At 42.9% G+C, this 19,794-nt stretch overlaps 1 protein-coding gene across 1 annotated transcript; it reads left to right on the forward strand.

Moving 5' to 3' along the window:
- The first annotated feature begins 18,389 nt into the window (after positions 1 to 18,389).
- On the forward strand, positions 18,390 to 19,436 carry LOC130277797 (olfactory receptor 6B1-like). Its single transcript, XM_056528559.1, has one exon. It carries the CDS (start codon positions 18,390 to 18,392, stop codon positions 19,320 to 19,322), a length of 933 nt encoding a protein of 310 aa, XP_056384534.1. The 3' UTR covers positions 19,323 to 19,436.
- Positions 19,437 to 19,794: the final 358 nt, after the last annotated feature.

Genomic DNA, 19,794 nt, shown 5'->3' on the forward strand with positions numbered 1-19,794 from the left:
ACGTTATACACCTGCCGGTGTATTAAAGAAAAAAAAAAAGTTTTTCCTGCGTACAAATACGCTTTTTTAGTGGCCTTATCATTGCAAAGGGCCTACATTCAAGCAAATAGCTTACCATATACTACCTTTTTTCTGTCTCTGTGCTAAATTAAGTGTTATACCACACGTTATACAACTGCCGGTGTATGAAAGAAATTTTTTTTTTCCTTGCGTACAAATACACTTAACAGTGGCCTTATCATTGCAAAGGGCCTAAAGACAAGCAAATAGCGTACCATATACTACCTTTTTTTCTGTGTCTGTGATAAATTCAGTGTTATACCACACGTTATATGCCTGCCGGTGTATTAAAGAAAAAAAAGTTTTTCCTGCCTACAAATACGCTTAACAGTGCGCTCATCATAGCAAAGGGCCTACATACAACCAAGTAGTGTACTATTTAGTACCTGTATTTCTGTCTCTGTGCTAAATTTAGTGCTTTTCCACACATTAGTATACACCGGCTGGTGTATACAACAAAAAAAATAGTTTTTTTCTGTGTATAAATACACTTAACAGTGCGCTCATCATTGCAAAGGGCATACATAGAATCAAGTAGTGTACTATTTACTACCTGTAATTCTGTCTCTGTGCTAAATTCAGTGCTATTCCACACATTAGTATACACCTGCTGGTGTATTTAAAAAAAAAAAGAAGTGTTTTTTCTGCGTAGAAATACGCATACCAGTGCGCTCATCATTGCAAAGGGCATACATACAACAAAGGAGTGTACTATTTAGTAACTGTTATTCTATCTAGGGCCTATATACTTTGAAAGGACAGCCGTAAGTAATCGCCTGCTGCTGTTCTATACCCTCATAAACGCACTAAGTATGTCAGGCAGGGAAGTGCCAGGACGTGCACAGAGAAGGGGCAGAGGCCTACATACGTCAGGCAGAGTTGGCAGCAGACTTGGGGCGAGAGGCAGCAGGAGTCGCAGCAATAGGCCTGAGCTCTAGTTAACACCCAGCGGTCGTGTCGTCGACCCCTCTCTCCGCGTCAATTGGCTTGCACACTCATCCCCATCATCACAAGCGACATCTGACTAGCCCAGTCAAGAGTCGGTGGGTTCCTCAGACACAGCCCTCAGTTGGCATGGCCCGGGAGCAGTCCCCGTAATCCCATTGCCTTTGTCCTATGCTGTTCCCTTTCCCAAAGAAGTATCTCATGCTTTGGGTTCAGCTCCACTATTTAGTGAGGACGATGTAATAGAGGACAGTCAGCAGCTAATGGGCAGCCAAGAATGTGAGGAGACATGCGTCGCTTGCTCCGCAAGGCGGCCAAGTAGTGATGCGGAGAGTGACGTGGGAGGCGGTGTTTCAATTGTTCAGGGTCCTGAGGCAGACACTGTTGTGGAACACGAGGAGGACATCAGTGACGTGCACACATCTTTTGATGATGATGAAGCCGATTGCAATTGGGAGCCGGGTGCAGAAGCCGGGGCTTCATCATCATCAGGAGAAGAGATTTGCTCTTTGTCTATGAGGCAGCAAGGCGGTAGCACGGTTGGCAATCAGCGTGGTGGTGGCAGTAGTGGAAATTCAGGAGCCAAACGTGCCAGGGGGAGACCACCTGCTTCGCGGCAAGCTACCATTCAGGGAGGTAGTGGAACAGGGGTTCCTGGAGACGGCGCCAATAGCAGTGAAATAGTGCGGACTGCGGGTGGGAAAATCAGCTACTCTGCGGTGTCTTTGTTCTTCATAAAGAATCCGGAAGACCTTAGCGTAGTCACATGCAAAATCTGTCGGCAGAAAGTGAAGCGTGGCCAGGGTCCCAATCTCAGCACCACGGCCCTGCGTCAACACATGATTCGCCACCATAAAGCGGCCTGGGATAACCATGGCTCCGATGTAGTGGTCCAGCCTGCCGCATCACCGCTCCCTCCGTCATCCAGCCAAGGCTCCACCACCTCAGCCGAAGGGAGCATTGTGTCAAACCCTCCTTCTTACGCTCCTGCTTCTTCCGCTCGTAGTCAGCCATTCCGCCAACAATCGATCGGCGTAGCCATGTCCAAGAGACAACAGTATGCGCCCACTCATCCAACGGCACAGAAGTTGAATGTGCTCCTGTCCAAGTTGCTGGTGTTGCAGTCCCTCCCTTTCCAACTGGTGGACTCTGCAGCTTTCAGGGAATTGATGGCTTGTGCCGAGCCGAGGTGGAGAGTCCCAAGCCGTCATTTCTTTACGAAGAAGGCAGTACCAGCCCAGCATAAGTTTGTACAAGAGAAGGCCAGTCCTTGAGCCTGTCGGTGTGTAAAAAAGTGCACTGCAGCGCTGACGTGTGGAGCTGTAACTACGGGCAGGGACAATACATGTCTTTTAAGGCCCACTGGGTAAATGTTGTTCCTGCACAGCCACAACAGCAACTTGGACAGCTCACAGCGCTTCCTCCTCCACGCTCTCGCTCCCAGGCAGTTGGTCCTTTTACAGTGTGCGCCTTCTCCTCCTCCCCCATGTCCTCGGCCTCCACTGCACGTCCAAATCTCGGTGGCCCTTCATCGTACCACGTGTGTAGGGCACAGCGGTGTCAAGCCGTCCTTCACATGGTTTGCCTTGGCGAACGGAGTCACACAGGGGAGGAACTACTAAAGTTCATTAGGGAAGAAATCCGAGTATGGCTTACTCCACGAAATCTGGAAATGGGAACCATGGTGACCAACAATGGGAAGAACATTGTGGCCGCGCTGCGACAAGGAAGTGTGAACCATTCGCCCTGCAGGGCACACGTGTTGAATCTGGTTGTCAAGAAGTTCATCAAGTCTTCACCCCATTTGCAAGATGTCCTGACAATGGCAAGGAAACTGTGCATGCACTTCAGCCACTCGTACACCGCCAAGCACACTTTGCTTGAGCTGCAGCGTCAGAACGGTATCCCACAGCATAGTCTCATTTGTGACGTTGCTACACATTGGAATTCCACCCTCCACATGTTGGACAGACTATACGAACAAAGAAAAGCCATCACGGATTTTTTGATGATACAAGCAGATAGGAGTACTCCCCTGTGTAACTTCCATGTGAACGAGTGGCAGCTCATACGTGACACCTGCTGTTTGCTGAGGCCCTTTGAGGAAGCCACATTTTTTGTTAGTCGCTCGAATTACGCCAAGAACGACGTAATTCCACTCCTACATTTACTCCAAAAAATGATTGAAAACATGGCTGGTCACGGCAATGGAGACGTTGCGCCTACATCAGAAGGCTACATGAGTCTTGTGGGGGATGAACTGCAGGAGGATGATGAGGGGCAGAGCGGAGCACAGTTTACAGTGGATAAGTTGGCCGGTGTTTCTGGTCATTGGACAGGAGAGGAGGAGCAGGAGCAGCCAGAGGAGCTGGAGGGTTATTACGAGGGAGGCGAGACAGAGGACCCAGACACACCGTGGCAGTATGCAGTGGAGATGGAGGCAGGTAGTCCCAGCGAGTCACTGTCACAAGTGGCACGATGCATGCTGAGTTGCTTGCGTAGTGACCCCCGAATTGTCAAAATTCTTCAGCGCAATGACTTCTGGATCTCCACCTTATTAGACCCTCGCTACCGGAACAGAATGGGGGCCTTTTTTACACCCACTGAGAGGGAGGACAAATTGACCTACTTCAGGGAGCTTCTACGTAGTCGGTTGGCCGATGCCTATCGGCCATCCACTCGCAGGTCTGACTCGGGGGGCCCTCTGCACTCACCTTCCACTGCCACGGCTGCTGGGGAGGGGTGGCAGGAGCAGTACCGGCTCAATCAGCAGCAGCCTGAGTCTACAGTCGCTGATGAGTAGCTTCCTTCAGCCGCATAGTGAAGCTACTCATCAGCAGCAGGTGGACATGGAGCAGGACCTGAATCAGCAGGTGGTGGCTTACCTCGACATGACCCTGCCAACAACCGTTGAAGGTCCGCTGGACTTCTGGGCAGCCAAACTCGATTTATGGCCGCAACTAGCAGAGTCTGCCCTGGAAAAGCTGTCCTGCCCTGCCAGTAGTGGGCCATCAGAGCGGGTGTTTAGTGCAGCCGGGGCCATAGTCACCCCAAGGCGAACTTGTCTGTCTACTAAAAATGTGGAGAGACTGACGTTTGTCAAGATGAATCAGGGATGGATCAGCCAGGATTTCCAGCCACCAACAACAGATGGGTCTGAGTAGATTGACCATTCTCCTACAACAAAATTTTCTCTATTGTGGTTGGTTATGAAACCCTTTGGGGCAGAGCTGGGCATTGTACGGCCCAATTGCCACGTACGGCCCTTTGATTGGCTCTGACCGGCCTGCGCTGAATGGGGGACAACTATGCTGCCTAATCTGGGGGACAACTATGCTCCTAATCTGGGGGACATCTATGCTGCCTAATCTGGGGGACATCTATGCTGCCTAATCTGGGTGACATCTATGCTGCCTAATCTGGGGGACAACTATGCTCCTTATCTGGCGGACAACTATGCTCCTAATCTGGGGGACAACTATGCTCCTAATCTGGGGGACAACTAAGATCCTAATCTGGTGGACATCTATGCTGCCTAATCTGGGGGACAAGTATGCTCCTAATCTGGGGGACATCTATGCTGCCTACTCTGGGGGAAAAGTATGCTCCTAATCTGGTGGACATCTATGCTGCCTAATCTGGGGGACATCTATGCTGCCTACTCTGGGGGACAAGTATGCTCCTAATCTGGGAGACAACTATGCTCCTAATCTGGGGGACTTGTATGCTGCCTAATCTGGGTGACATCTATGCTCCTAATATGGGGAAAACTGATGCTTCTGGTCTTGGGCCTATAATTTTTTGAAGTTTAGCAGTAGCTAAATACATGCTTAATGCAAATGTCAACATTGATCTTTAAATGTAAGGGGTTATGAAACCCTCTTGGGTACTGCGAATGCATGATCCAGACTCATTCTGTGTCTTTCACAAACTACTTGCCTCCCTGGTTCCTCAGGCCTTAGGCCTATAATTTTTTTAAGTTTAGCAGTAGCTAAATACATGCTTAATGCAAATGTAAACATTGATCTTTAAATGTAAGGGGTTATGAAAACCTCTTGGGTACTGCAAATGCATGATCATTCTGTGTCTTTCAGGAACTACTTGCCTCCCTGGTGCCTATGGCCTTACATTTTTGGATGTTTAGCAGTAGCTAAATACATGCTTAATGCAAATTTCAACAATGATCGTTAAATTCTTGGCGCTCTGCCAGGGCCTTCTCCTACCCCGCCTGGGCCGATCCAAGGACCTCACTAACCAACTCACTAACTAATCCAATCGCTTATAGCGATGGGCGGTGTGTATAAAGGGCAGGGACTTAATCAACACCATCTTATGACCCTCAATTACTGGTAATTCCTTGTTTTAAGGTTAAATAATTGCAATCCCAGATCCCTATCATGAACTGGTTTCAGCGTGCAACACGCACCTGTCCTCGAAAGATAGAGACACGCTAATCCGTTCAGTGGAGCGCTAGTGCGGCCCAGGACATCTGAGGCCATAACACACCTGTTATTGCTCGATCTCGCAATTGATCGGGCAAGGTAAGGGTTATTAAAGCCTCTTGGGTACTGCTGAGGCCTACTCCTGACTGCTCCTGGTGCAATGTATGGGGTAATTAAACACTCGGGTGGTGTTATTGTTAAATTTACTGATAATTTTATCAGTAATAAAATTGAATTTTGCAGAATGCTAACCGTTACACAACGGAACGCTTGTTGCGTGTGATTTTTTAATGAAAAAAAAATATATATATATATATATGAAGAAGGATTAACTCTGCTTAATCATTTTTGGCAATTAGAATCCTTTTGTGATCTGATCTTTTGGAGACAGATGCGCTTACACACATGTAATAATTTTTTTAACCAAATCTCAAACATTGTGTGGTTTATTATTTTTTAGAAAAATGTCTTTTGGTGGTCCACCGTCCTGCATTATAGAGTCTTCTGAACTGCTATATATGCGCTTGTTTTTAAAAAATAGATATTTTGTCAGACAATTTCAATAATATTTTGCAGTTTTTTGGGGTGGATTGTGAAGTCCGGGTGTGTACTCGTGCATCAGCCAACTCCAGGCTGTGTCTTTCAGGCAATCTATTGGTTCCTGATGCCGCAGAGGTGGGGCCTGGGTCTGGGAATTTAAAATTCTTGGATTGCGGGTGCTACCAAAAAAGATGGACACACCCTAATCCGTTCAGTGGAGCGCTCCTGCGGCCCCGGACATCTGAGGGCATAACACACCTGTTATTGCTCGATCTCAGGAGAATGGGGGTTCATCATCGGGAGAAGAGAGTTGCAGGTTGCCCTTGAGTCAGCAAGGCGGTAGCATGGTTGGCAGTCAGCGTGGTGTGGCAGTAGTGGAAATTCTGGAGCCAAACGTGCCCGGGGGAGACCACCTGCTTCGCGGCAGCTTACCTTTCCGGGAGTTAGCGGGTTACCAGCACCGGTCGATGAAAGATAGAGACACGCTAATCCGTTCAGTGGAGCGCGCCTGCGGCCCCGGAAATCTGAGGGCATAACACACCTGGTATTGTTCGATCTCCCAATTGATCGTGCAAAGGTAAGGGGTTATTAAAGCCTCTTGGGTACTGCTGAGGCCTACTCCTGACTGCTCCTGGTGTAATGTATGGGGTAATTAAACACTCTTGGGTAGTGTTTTTTTATTTATTTACTGATAATTTTATCTGTAATAAAATAGAATTTTCCAGAATGCTAATCGTTACACAACGAAACGCTTGTTGCGTGTGATTTTTTAATGAAAATAAAAAATAAATAAATAAATACGGACAGGGATTAACTCTGCTTCATCATTTTGGCCGAAAAAAGTCCTTTGGTGATCTGATCTTTTGGAGACAGATGCGCTTACACACATATTGAATTAGTTTTTGTAAAAAAAATTCAAACATTGTGTGGTTTATTATTTTGAGAAGAATGTCTTTGGGCGGCCCACCGTCCTGCATTATAGAGGCTTGTTCTTACACAAAGGTATTTCTTTAAAAAATTTCTAAAATGTTGTTGTTTTTTGGAGGGGATTGTGAAGCCTGGGTGTGTACTGGTGCATCAGCCAACTCCAGGCTGTGTCCTTCAGGCAATATATGGGTTCCTCATGCCGCAGAGGTGGGGCCTTGGTCTGGAAATTTCTAATTTTTGGATAGCGGGTGCTACCTATGAGAAATCTTTGTCAAAAATGTCATATATTGTGTTGTTTTTTGGGGGGGGATTGTGAAGCCCTGGTGTGTGGTGTACTAGTGCAACAGCCAACTCCACGCTGTGCCATTCAGCCACTAAATGGTCTCCTCTTGCTGCCAACATGTCCACGCTGTGTCATTCAGCCACTATATGGTGTCCTCATGCTGCCAACACCTCCACGCTGTGCCATTCAGCCAATATATGGTGTCCTCATGCTGCCAACACCTCCACGCTGTGCCATTCAGCCACTATATGGTGTCCTCATGCTGCCAACACCTCCACGCTGTGCCATTCATCCACTATATGGTGTCCTCATGCTGCCAACACCTCCACGCTGTGCCATTCAGCCACTATATGGTGTCCTCATGCTGCCAACACCTCCACGCTGTGCCATTCAGCCACTATATGGTGTCCTCATGCTGCCAACACCTCCACGCTGTGCCATTCAGCCACTATATGGTGTCCTCATGCTGCCAACACCTCCACGCTGTGCCATTCAGCCACTATATGGTGTCCTCATGCTGCCAACACCTCCACGCTGTGCCATTCAGCCACTATATGGTGTCCTCATGCTGCCAACACCTTCACGCTGTGCCATTCAGCCACTATATGGTGTCCTCATGCTGCCAACACCTCCACGCTGTGCCATTCAGCCACTATATGGTGTCCTCATGCTGCCAACACCTCCACGCTATGTCTCTCAGTCACTATATGGTCTCCTGACATTGATGCCACCACCAGGCTCTGTCATTGTGCTGCTGTGCGGCAGTGATTCTAAGAGCGATGCCAGTAATCTGCATGCTATTCTGAATAACAGTATTATTTCACTACCCCAGCACACTCCATATGCGTTTTAGGACACAGCAAAGTGTTCTATACCCCTATAGAGGCTGTACGTAGGCTAGAAATAGCCTTTTTTAATATCAATTCGCCGCGAACAAATTCGGATTGAAACAAACTTTTCGGAAAAATTCGGCGAATCGGCCGAATCGAATTTTTGAAAAGTTCGCTCATCTCTACTGGTCGACCTATCAGGAAGTGAGAGAACTGGACCAATCAGCTTGTTACTGGTGCTCACACCTTGTAGAGTGGTTATTGGTTACCTGTTCTGATTGCAAACCTGTGCTCATGATAAAGGTTTTTCCCTTCACTAGTGTTCATTGTTCTGTGTATTCTGTTAACTGACCTGTATATCTGACCTCTGTTGTGACTTGACTACTCTTTCCCTGCTGGTTTTGTATTATGCTGCTTTCTAGGTTTGATCCATTGCCTGTCTTGAATTTGCCTTGGTTTGTAAACTTGTACTATGTTGCCCTGTAGATTTCTGACTTTGGCTTATCCCTTGTTTGCTGTTTTTTGTACCATAGCTGCCCATGTGTTGCTGACTGGACTAATGACTATTCTTGACACCTCTGAACGCCTCTGTTTAGAGTGGATCATCCAAGCTTTTAGGAACATTGATTGGGGCAAGATCCAAGTCTTCACTGCTATCTTCCTTGGATGTGAAAGTACCAATATGAAATATAACAAGGCCCAATCTACCATTTACGATGACGATGTTTCAGGCCCTAAGTGCACCTGCATCCCCTGGAGTTATATCCTTGTCCGCAACTTCTTCCATGAACATATGTGGAAGAAAAAATAACAACAAAAGGAACAACTTTGCTTTTTGCTTTTTTTTTTGCTCTGCTTTACCCTGCTCTTTTGTCATGTTTCTAGCTTCCTGTTCATGTTGCCAGCTATTTTACTATGTTCCCTCCATTTCCCTGTATAAAAACATCTTCTGGTTTAATACTTATTAAAAATGTGTAAAACAGGTGGGATATCGGGTAATTTTAAATTAACTCCTGTATGGAACAATGTATATTTGCCAGCAATTATGACATTTCTGGAATTTCAAGAGTTGAAGCGGGTAGGAAGAAATAGGGTAGAGCACCTATTTTGTAGTGATTGATGGTTGGGATATGTTGGCAAATCAATATGGCTTGGGAATGGGATAAAAATTTGGATATAACCAGATTAAAGATACATTTTATTAATTAAAGAGAAACAGATTGATTATTTATCTACATGATTTAATTAAATTTATTTTGGGGATCACATAGGAGGAAAAAGATTTTGAAGAACATTTACATAGATTGATAGCAATCAGTAGAAACGAGAAGTGCTGCAGCATTTGTAACTTGTCCAGCTTTCTTTATTAGATGCAGGTGTAACACATAAACGACAATTCTTTCACTTTAACTAGCTTTTCCATAGCCTCACAAAGTGAGGGCCTCTCAGCAAATGGCCTAATCTCTGCGCATGGCTGGTCGCAGCCACTGATTGGCTGAGTGGCAATGTGACGCATTAAGCCTTGGTACTGGTCTTCTTCATGGTGCCTGTGCTCAATATGTCACACTGCTGCTCAGCAATCACTGGCAGAGGTGGTACACTGTTGTGGCATGCAATTTGCTGAACTGCACTGTGACCTTCAAGGCCCCAGAACCAGTAGGAAGATCCTACTGGAGGCCGGGGGCAGTGACACTGGGAGGCAATAGGGTATCGCGTGAGGTAAGTAAAGGTTTATTTTCTTCATGAAGGCAGTCTAGGCATATATATATATTATATATATAATTACAAATACTTTTTGTACCCCTATAACTTATCCCAGCAACCCTTTTGTAATACATTTGCTTACAACAGCCCTATGACCACACTGGCATATAATACTGTATGTATTCATTATTTATTTTATTAAAGTTACAAACTTTTAATTAAAAACTTTATTTAATATGAAATGTAGATGTAAATGAGGATAGAAGTTATCCTCAAGCTGTTATTTCTGTTAACCCTACAGAGATTTAATCAACTGGGTAATGAAGACATAAATTTGTTAGACGACTTAAAGACATTTCTATCTCTAACCTTCCTTAGAGTGTTAGCCTTTATATATGACTACACACCCCATAGTATAATCAGAGCTATATGTCAGATATCTCAGTGTGGGTTTCATAAGCTGTTTGTCATGCCATAGAGGAAATTTCCTGGACTCTGGTAGGAAACAACATTGGCATCAATCATTTATAAAATCCAAAACACTTTCTGAATGTCTGAAACTATATTTAAGATTTTTACAGAGGTGAAGTAATTTCCAAAATGTTTTCATCATTTCCATTGGGTTTGTGTTTAGTACAGATTGACTATTGTTTATTTTAATGTTATTTATTTGTATTTCTGATGTGGATTATTCCATTTTATGTAATTGATGATAAATCATTTGTCCAGTTCTTAAATGAAAGCTTAGCACTTTAAACTTTCACATTATCCAGCACTAGTCATGTAGGCCAGGGAAATATACTCCAAGTGTAAATCTCAGTATACAGTAGTTAGTGGAGAAGAATGCATACGTAAAATGATACTTATTAACCGAGCACATAACATTGTTGGATTTTAGCTTGTAGTTGTAAGTAGTATAGTTTTGTGCTCCATCTTTTGTAAAAAGGACAATTCTAGGTAGAACTAATATATGCTAGAAATAGTAAATACCCCCATACAGCTCAGCTATTAAATGGGTTATCCATCATAAGGTGATTTTTGTATGTACCTGGCAGACAGTAACAGACAAGCTTAGGAAGGGTCTGCGCTTGTCTTGGGGCTAAATGGCTATGTTGTGAGATTACCATAATACTGTGGCTAGCTTTTTGTGAACTGGTATTTCCTGTTTGGCTTTTCTTTTTTTGACTACAAATCCCACAATTCCATTTTTCTCCCTCAGACACATCAGCCACTCCACCCATTGAAACATAAATGAGCTGCATCCATACAAAAGACCTGTGGTTTTCAATCAGGGTGCCTACAGCATTAGTTGCAGATTGATCTCTCTCCCACCAAGCGATCCCTCCACCCATTGAAGCAAACAGGCTCCCTGTCATCATCTGACTAGTGAGTCAGGTCTCGGCCGCATTGCAATCTGGGAAAAATCTGAGACAACAGTCATTTTGTATGCTGTTAAAAATAAATACTGGGGTGAAAATTACCGAAGAATTGTGCGAAAACCGTCACACACAGGTATAGACACTATATTATGAACTTCACTAACTTTACAGCCCTTGTAGCATAGTCAAATGAAAAAAAGTTCCTGGAATACACCTTTAAGTTAACACAAAGTATACAAATAAGGGGATAAGCTAAATGATGATAGAATAATGCATCTTTTAAGTCCAGGGATATCTTTTTTGTAATCAACTTTGGTTGTAGATTTTTTAATTCTTTTTTCTGTATAGGATTATGGGGCAGACATCTTGTCTGAGCTGCTGTTAACATTTAATGATGCTTTACAGCAGCTATTTGGACCATGGGTCTTCCCTTCACCTTGCTCCTGTTTTTATTGCCGAACAAGTGATCTATACACAACTGGAAGTGTCTGCTTACTATTAGGATAAAAAATTGAAAATTGAAAGATTTCAGTGTTATTTTTTTTTTATATAGATGAAGACATGGAATATTTAAAAATCATCAAAAATTCCTATACAAATGTTTAACAAAAACTTGATTTAAACAAGAAGATCATATTTTGTTGACACATGCTCAGGTTGTCTGTGAAGGGCATATGCAAGGAAGAAATTCTTTAGGGGTATCTGTGCTTGCTTTTAGGGGTGAATTGACATTTCTGAACAAATATGACATATGTGAATTCAGATTACTTAACACTGAGGGAACACTGTGGTGATGTGTGGCTAATAATAGATGTAAAGCAACTATTATCATGGAATTTAGAACAAAGTCCAGCTTGGTAACTCCTTCTCTCCTTCACTATTGAGGGACAGTGGGGAGGCCACCTATCACATGTGATTGTTAGCCAATTCTGCCAAGATCATCAGGTTAGGCTTACTTTATTGTAATGAAAGTAGCCAGATTAAGAGGAGCAGCAGCTGAAAGGTCGAAACGCATCTGTCCAAAAGTTTTTTAATGTTCCATCACCACAAGAAGCAAACTGGGGTTGCCTTGTCTATTTGTTTTAAAGTGGGAGCAGTAGTTTTAGATGGTAAGATGAAGGTACCAGTAATCTTTGCAATAGGTGGCTCGATCAGAAGAACTGTCATGGCAGGGATTTGATGGAATGGATTGTACTTTGTGATGACTGCAGCACATTAGCCCCATACACAGTTAGAAGAGATGCATGCTATGTGTGTCCTTCCTATCACAGCCAGCATTTACTTTTTTAGTAACTTGTGTTACAGTAGCTTTTCAGAGGGATTGGATCCCATGGTTTGCCTTCTTTCCCCATGAATGTCAATAGGCTTTGGGTGTCCATGACCCTGTTGCTACTTTTTGCAGGAACTAACAAGTGTATAGTAAGGACAACTTTTATTACCTGGAATTTTGGAAGTGCTCTGATCCAGTGTATTATTTTTTATTTTCAGGAATTCTGTGACAACCATTCCAATCTAACCATCACAATTTAACGTCAAAGTTGGTTAGATTCTTACGCTTGTCCATTTTTTGCTTCCAACAAATCATCACCAAGACTGCCTGTTTCATACCTGTCTAATATATTTCCTCCATTGACAGGTAGTGAGACTGCATGAAGCAGACCGTCAACCGAGAACGTCCCCTTTTCCATGCACCTGTCCGCTTCCCCATACTGCATTAAGTCTTCTAATATGGAGTAAAAGAAGTCTTCCTGCAGCTCTATGTGTGGTGAGTGTTCTGCTGTTCTTCCTATGCTGCAAAAGATGTCCCTTACATACACCTAATACTGTTGAGCACCCAGTAATGATTATGATAATCTGACTGCATACAGTGAAGTATGAATTTAAGTATATAAGTATTCCATTACACCATAAGCAACAGTGACAAGTTTACGTTTTGTTTGAAAAGGAGATAATCAGCGTTATTCACTTCACCTGTCAGTGGTTTTAATGTCATGGCTTACTGATGTGTCTATACAGTAAAAGGATTTATAATGTAACTCAAATTCATTAACACAAAGCACTGCAAATGTTCAAAGTGATTTCCATTGATGACACACTAGGGGGGACATTTATCAAAGCATTTAGTAGTTTTTTTTTTGGCTTAAAATTGTCGCACTTGCGCCTACTCTCTTTTTTCTGCGACTTTTTGCTTGTTCAGTGTCCTAAGCAAAAAATAAAATTCTTGCTTACCATGATGAAGATGAAATGAGGGTGGACATTTCAGCAAGACAACGATCCCAAACACATAGCCATTAAACTCTCACATGGTTTAAAAAAAAAAAGAAAATAAAGCTGTTAGAATGGCCTAGCAACGCATACAACTAGTCTCTCTATACAGAAGGCATCTTGAAGCTGTTATTACCAACAAAGGCTTTTGTATAAAGTATTAACTATATCAGTTACCGTGTTCATGCTTTTTTACCTGTTTTTCTTTCTTTTTTTTTTTTTTTTTTTTTACAATATTATTAATAGCTAAATTTCTGAGCTTATTTGTCTTGGTTTCTTTGTATGGATTACATGGGTTGTTACCAACATCTGATGAAAATTTCCTGCCAATAGCCCCTTTGAAATATACACTGCTCAAAAAAATAAAGGGAACACTTAAACAACACAATGTAACTCCCAGTCAATCACACTTCTGTGAAATCACACTGTCCACTCAGGAAGCAACACTGATTGACAATCAATTTCACATGCTGTTGTGCAAATGGAACAGACAACAGGTGGAAATGATAGGCAATTTGCAAGACACCCCCAATAAAGGAGTAGTTCTGCAGGTGGTGACCACAGACCACTTCTCAGTTCCCTTGTGAGACCATATGCTGGTGCGGTTGGCCCTGGGTTCTTCCTAATGCAAGACAATGCTAGACCTCATGTGGATGGAGTGTGTCCGCAGTTCCTGCAAGAGGAAGGCATTGATGCTATGGACTGGCCCGCCCGTTCCCCAGACCTGAATCGGATTGAGCACATCTGGGACATCATGTCTCACTCCATTGCACCACAGACTGTCCAGGAGTTGGCGCATGCCCAGGTGTTGTAGGGAGGTCATATGGGCACGTGGAGGCCACACACACTACTGAGCCTCATTTTGACTTGGTTTAAGGACATTACATAAAGTTGGATCAGCCTGTAGTGTGGTTTTCCACTTTGATTTTGAGTGTGACCCCATATCCAGACCTCCATGGGTTGATAAATTTGATTTCCATTGATAATTTGGTTGTCAGCACATTCAACTATGTAAAGATGAAAGTATTTCATACGACTAGTTCATTCTTTCAGATCTAGGATGTGTTATCTTAGTGTTCCCTTAATTTTTTTGAGCAGTGTATTTATTGAGAAAAATGGTGACGTGTTTATGAATACTTATTTTACCTGCTATATATGTATATGGTGGACCTATAAGAGCATATATAGAATATGTAAAGTATCACTGCAGCAATGTTTGAACATTTAGTAACATCAAACCCTTGTGCTAAAGTGATGTTGGAGATGCCAGTTACACTAGCCTTAAATTATACCTGTTGTTTCAAAATATTTTAAAATCATGCTTGACTTTATTAGATTAAAGGGGTACTCTGCTGGAAAACACATTTTTTAAATAAACTGGTGTCATAAAGTTTTACAGATTTGTAAATTACTTCTATTTAAAAAAATGTTATCCTTCTAGTATATATCAACTTCTGTATGTTCCACAGGAAGTTATATAGTTCTTTTCTGTCTGACCCCAGTGCTCTCTGCTGACATCTCTGTCCATGTCGAGGAACTTTCCAGAGCAGGAACAAATCCCCATAGCAAACCTCTCCTGCTCTGGACAGTTCCTGACATGGACAGAGGTGTCAGCAGAGAGCGCTGTGGTCAGATAGAAAAGAACCATACAACTTCATCTGGAGCATACAGCAGCTACTAAGTACTGGAAGGATTAAAATATTTAAATAGAAGTAATTTACAAATTTGTTTAACTTTCTGCCACCAATATTCTCTACATTTCAGGGGGTGTTGATGCTGATCTGCCACCAGTTGATAATAAAAAATTTTTTCCCACCAGTGTACCCCTTTAACATTTCAGACTGGTGATAAAATTATTTTGGGGCTTTCATTGCTTTTATTAGTGGTCTACAGCTCTTATTCTCTACATTTCAGGTGGTGTGAACAGAGTTGGTCTGTTTTCCAGTAGTACTGGTGGCAACTTGGAGGAGTTGATGAGAGTTCTACTGTGAAAATGTCATAATGGTTATGTCACTGGTGGTTCAAGTGTTAAAGAAAAATAAAGCAAATGTCATAAAATGGATATTTTATGGCTCAAAAACTGGCCAAATATAATATTTTTTATATTGTGTTCAATTGATAGTAAAACGGCCGTTAGCGCAGACATCCATTAATGGAATGCCCTTTTTTAAGTTCTTACAGTCAAAAAACAATATTTGTGGTCAGTATTTGCAACCTTTAAAGTGTTACTCTCTTTTAAATTAATGCGATAGCCTGGGGGAGTAGGGTATGGGGAGCGTAGCTGTGCGGTGACTAAAGGGTGCTTGTTAACCCATGCTATTCGTGATGCCAGGGTGAGGGCTCCTCAGTAATGCTTGTCCTACCGCCACATTTCCCAAGAGCGATAGGGAGGTAGATAATAATGGAATGTCCACAACCGGAGAGTTTTCTTAAACAGTTGTAACTTTTACTGAAGATTTTATGCAAGCTTCATAACCGGAACAGTTGCTATACATGCAAGCTTTCTTTGGAGATTGACAATGGTTGGGACTTTAGCAATTTAGAGTCTTTAGGATAATATGCGCTGTTCCACTGGATTTAGGGGATTTAGTTGCGGTCCAGTAGTCATGCTAGCTTTAGCGGGGAGTAGTTTAGAACTCACAGTTTAGGTCCGCTGAGGCCGGTAGGTTTTCAGGCCTAGCGTGTCTTACAAGTTGCGCAGATCCGTCCTGCTAGTCGGCATTCAAGAGAGCAGCAACCCAAGAGAGCGATAATTGGCTACAGCTCCCTTATATGGGCAGGGGCTGGACTAGTGCTAATTGGTCCAATACTTGTGTCAATCACCATTACAAAGGATTATGGGTAACATGTGACCCAAGGACCTCCAAAGGTCCTCCATCATACCATAGAGGATATTAACATATTCACATGACCGAAGGTCCTGCGACGCTAAACAAGGTTAGTACTATACACTACATTAAATATACATTATTACTAAATATGTACATGTATCAACATTGCAGAATTAGAGTAGAGGAGAGGTGACTAGGGGCTGTCCCACCTGGGGGACCCTGCCTGAGCATAGTTACTCTGACTTTGGGGACCACCACACTAGGTACGGTATGCAATACGGTACCGGGACACCATATTAAAGAGGTTTCCAAGTTAAAGATAATTTAACCCTTACAGTATAAGTGTCTGATGGCAGGATGTCTGACTGCTGGGACCCCCTGTGATCTTCAGAATGGAACCCAGGCTCTATGAGAGAAGTGTGTGTTGCAGATAACTCGGGTCTTGGATCTATTTAGTGCTTTAATAGAAATGAATGGAGCAGGGGTCATCTGCAGCAAGCACTCCTCTCATAGAGCCAGGGCCCAATTTTGGAGATCACGGGGGTTCCAGCGGTCGGGCCCCCCCAACCATCAGACACTTATTCCCTTTGCCGTGGATAGTGGATATGCTGTCTTATGCTGGAGAACCCCTTTAACTATTGACATGGCACACAGACATGTCAAAAGTCAAGATCAGTCATAGTCTTATTGTGGAAACCAAATTGGAAAGTTGTTTTAGCTGGGTGAAGCCCATGGCAGCACACATCCCTCCCTGGCTTGGTGCATGTTCCGACTGAGTACAGGAGACAGACTTCCTGATATTACTTTTAAACCTTTGCCGATCTGACATCTTATCCCCTATCCTTTGGATAGGGGATAAGATGCCAGGGGCAAAGCACCCCTTTAAGTCTTCTGAAATAATTACTCCTAAATACCTTTCCTCAGATACTAAGGTTAGGACTGCATCACATATTCTATATTCTGCCCGAGGGTTTTTACGTCCCAGGTGCATTATCTTGCACTTATCCACATTACATTTCAGTTCATTTCTGACCATTTTTCGAGTTTGCCTAAATCCTTTTCCATTTGGCAAATCCCTCCAGGAGCATCAACCCAGTTACATATCTTTGTGTCATCAGCAAAAAGACACACCTTACTATCGAGGTATTACTAATGAATATATTTAACAAAATTGGTCCCTGTACAGATCCCTGAGGTACCCCACTGGTAACATGACCTTGTTCTGAATATTCTCCATTGACTACAACCCTCTGTTGTCTGTCCCTCGCCACTGCCTAATCCACTCAACAATATGGGAGGCCAAGCTCAATGGCTAGTTTATTGATAATTCTTCTGTGTGGGACAGTGTCAAAAGCCTTACTACCTTTTCCTTTTCTGGCCAAACACACAGAACAACACATACTCCTCTCTGCTATGCCATTTCAGCCATAAAAATGCTGGAGAAACTGCACTGAACTGAACAAGGTGACCCTGTGCTGAGCTAATTATTTAAACAGTACAGTACAGTACTACTTATCCTACCCCCACTTCCTGTATTTTGTCCTCTTCTATCTGTTACTAGAAAAAGATTTTCCCTGACAACAGGCAGACATCTTGTAGATAAAACTTCCGAGCTGTCTTTCTGAGGTAAGGAGTAATTTTTGGTTTATACAGTAATGTGCGCATAAGTTAGGGATCATGTTGGCTATAAAATAAAGGGAAGTTGTTTTAAAGGACAGTGCCCATTTAAAGGGTTACTCCACCCACAGACATCTTATCCTCCTATCCACAGTATAGGGGATAAAATGTCTTATTGTGGATGTCCCACTGCAGGGAACCCCCGCGATCTCTGTGCAGCACCCTTGCCACATCTGACAGTCTAAACAATATGTTTAGAATGCTGGGTTTCCGCAGCCAAAGACATGATGTCATGTCACGCCCATTCATTTCTATGGAAGGGGGTGTGGCGGGACCCCTGCATCATACATCTTATCCCCTATCCTTTGAATAAGGGATAAGATGTCTGTATGTGGAGTACCCCTTTAAATGGTGTACTATAAAAGGGGCACAAGTAGGTATACTTGCTTTCATGTTTGGCTATTGTGCTAAGCATATTTACTGTACATACATTATGCCATTTCTATAAAATGCTTTGTAGTAAGAAAACACATGATTGTGTATTCTTCCAGGAGAAGTTTTTGGCTATGGAAGGTAAAGAAAATATGACACAGCCCATCATTAATTTTATTATTATAGGATTCCCTTCATCTAATCCTGTTCAGATTCTGCTCTTCTTTATTTTTCTCTTCATGTACATCTTGACCACAGTTGAAAATGTTCTTGTCATCGTCATCATCTGGAACAGTCGGAATCTCCATAAACCCATGTATTACTTTCTTGGAAACTTGTCATTCTTGGAGACATGGTATGTAACGGTCACGGTTCCCAAGTTGTTATCCATATTTCTTACAAAGAGTAAACAGATTACATTTAATGCCTGCATGACACAACTCTTCTTTTTCCTCTTCTTGGGCTCTACGGAATGTGTGCTCTTAACAGTTATGGCATTTGATCGATATGTAGCTATCTGCAACCCTTTGCATTACGTCACTATAATGAACTGGCATTTTTGCTTTGTCCTGGCATGCTGCACCTGGATCATTGGCTTTGTGATAAGTATTCTTAAGATTTACTTCATTTCCCAGCTTACTTTTTGTCAGTCAAACGTGGTCAACCATTTTTACTGTGATGTGTCTCCAGTACTTAATCTCGCCTGCACAGACAGGCAGCAAACTGAAGTCGTAGACTTTATCCTTGCCCTGATTATCCTCCTAGTGCCACTCCTGCTTACTTGCTTTTCCTATATGTGTATATTGGCAACAATTATTCAAATCCCACATTCTAATGGGCGTAAGAAAGCTTTTTCCACTTGTGCTTCTCATTTGGTTGTTGTTGTCATACTCTATTCCACCACTCTTTTCATGTACGCTAGGCCAAGCAGGGCTCAATCTGTTAATTCCAACAAACTGGTCTCTGTTGTATACACGGTGGTGACACCTTTCCTCAATCCGATCATCTATTGCCTAAGAAACAAGGAAGTGAAGGAGGCCGTCTATAAACTTCTCTTTAGAATCTGAATAGAATATGAATGGGTGTTGATACTGATCTGCCACCAGTTGATAATAAAAACATTTTTTTCCACCAGAGTACCCCTTTAACATTTCAGAGTGGTGATAAGATGATTTTTGGGCTTTCACTGCTTTTATTATTGTCCACACCTCTTATTCTCTACACACCAGGTTATGTGAACCCCAATCTGTTAATTCCAACAAACTGGTCTCTGTTGTATACACGGTGGTGACACCTTTCCTCAATCCGATCATCTATTGCCTAAGAAACAAGGAAGTGAAGGAGGCCGTCTATAAACTTCTCTTTAGAATCTGAATAGAATATGAATGGGTGTTGATACTGATCTGCCACCAGTTGATAATAAAAACATTTTTTTCCACCAGAGTACCCCTTTAACATTTCAGAGTGGTGATAAGATGATTTTTGGGCTTTCACTGCTTTTATTATTGTCCACACCTCTTATTCTCTACACACCAGGTT

Source organism: Hyla sarda, chromosome 1, assembly GCF_029499605.1.
Source record: "Hyla sarda isolate aHylSar1 chromosome 1, aHylSar1.hap1, whole genome shotgun sequence".
In the NCBI taxonomy this organism is placed as follows: domain Eukaryota; kingdom Metazoa; phylum Chordata; class Amphibia; order Anura; family Hylidae; genus Hyla; species Hyla sarda.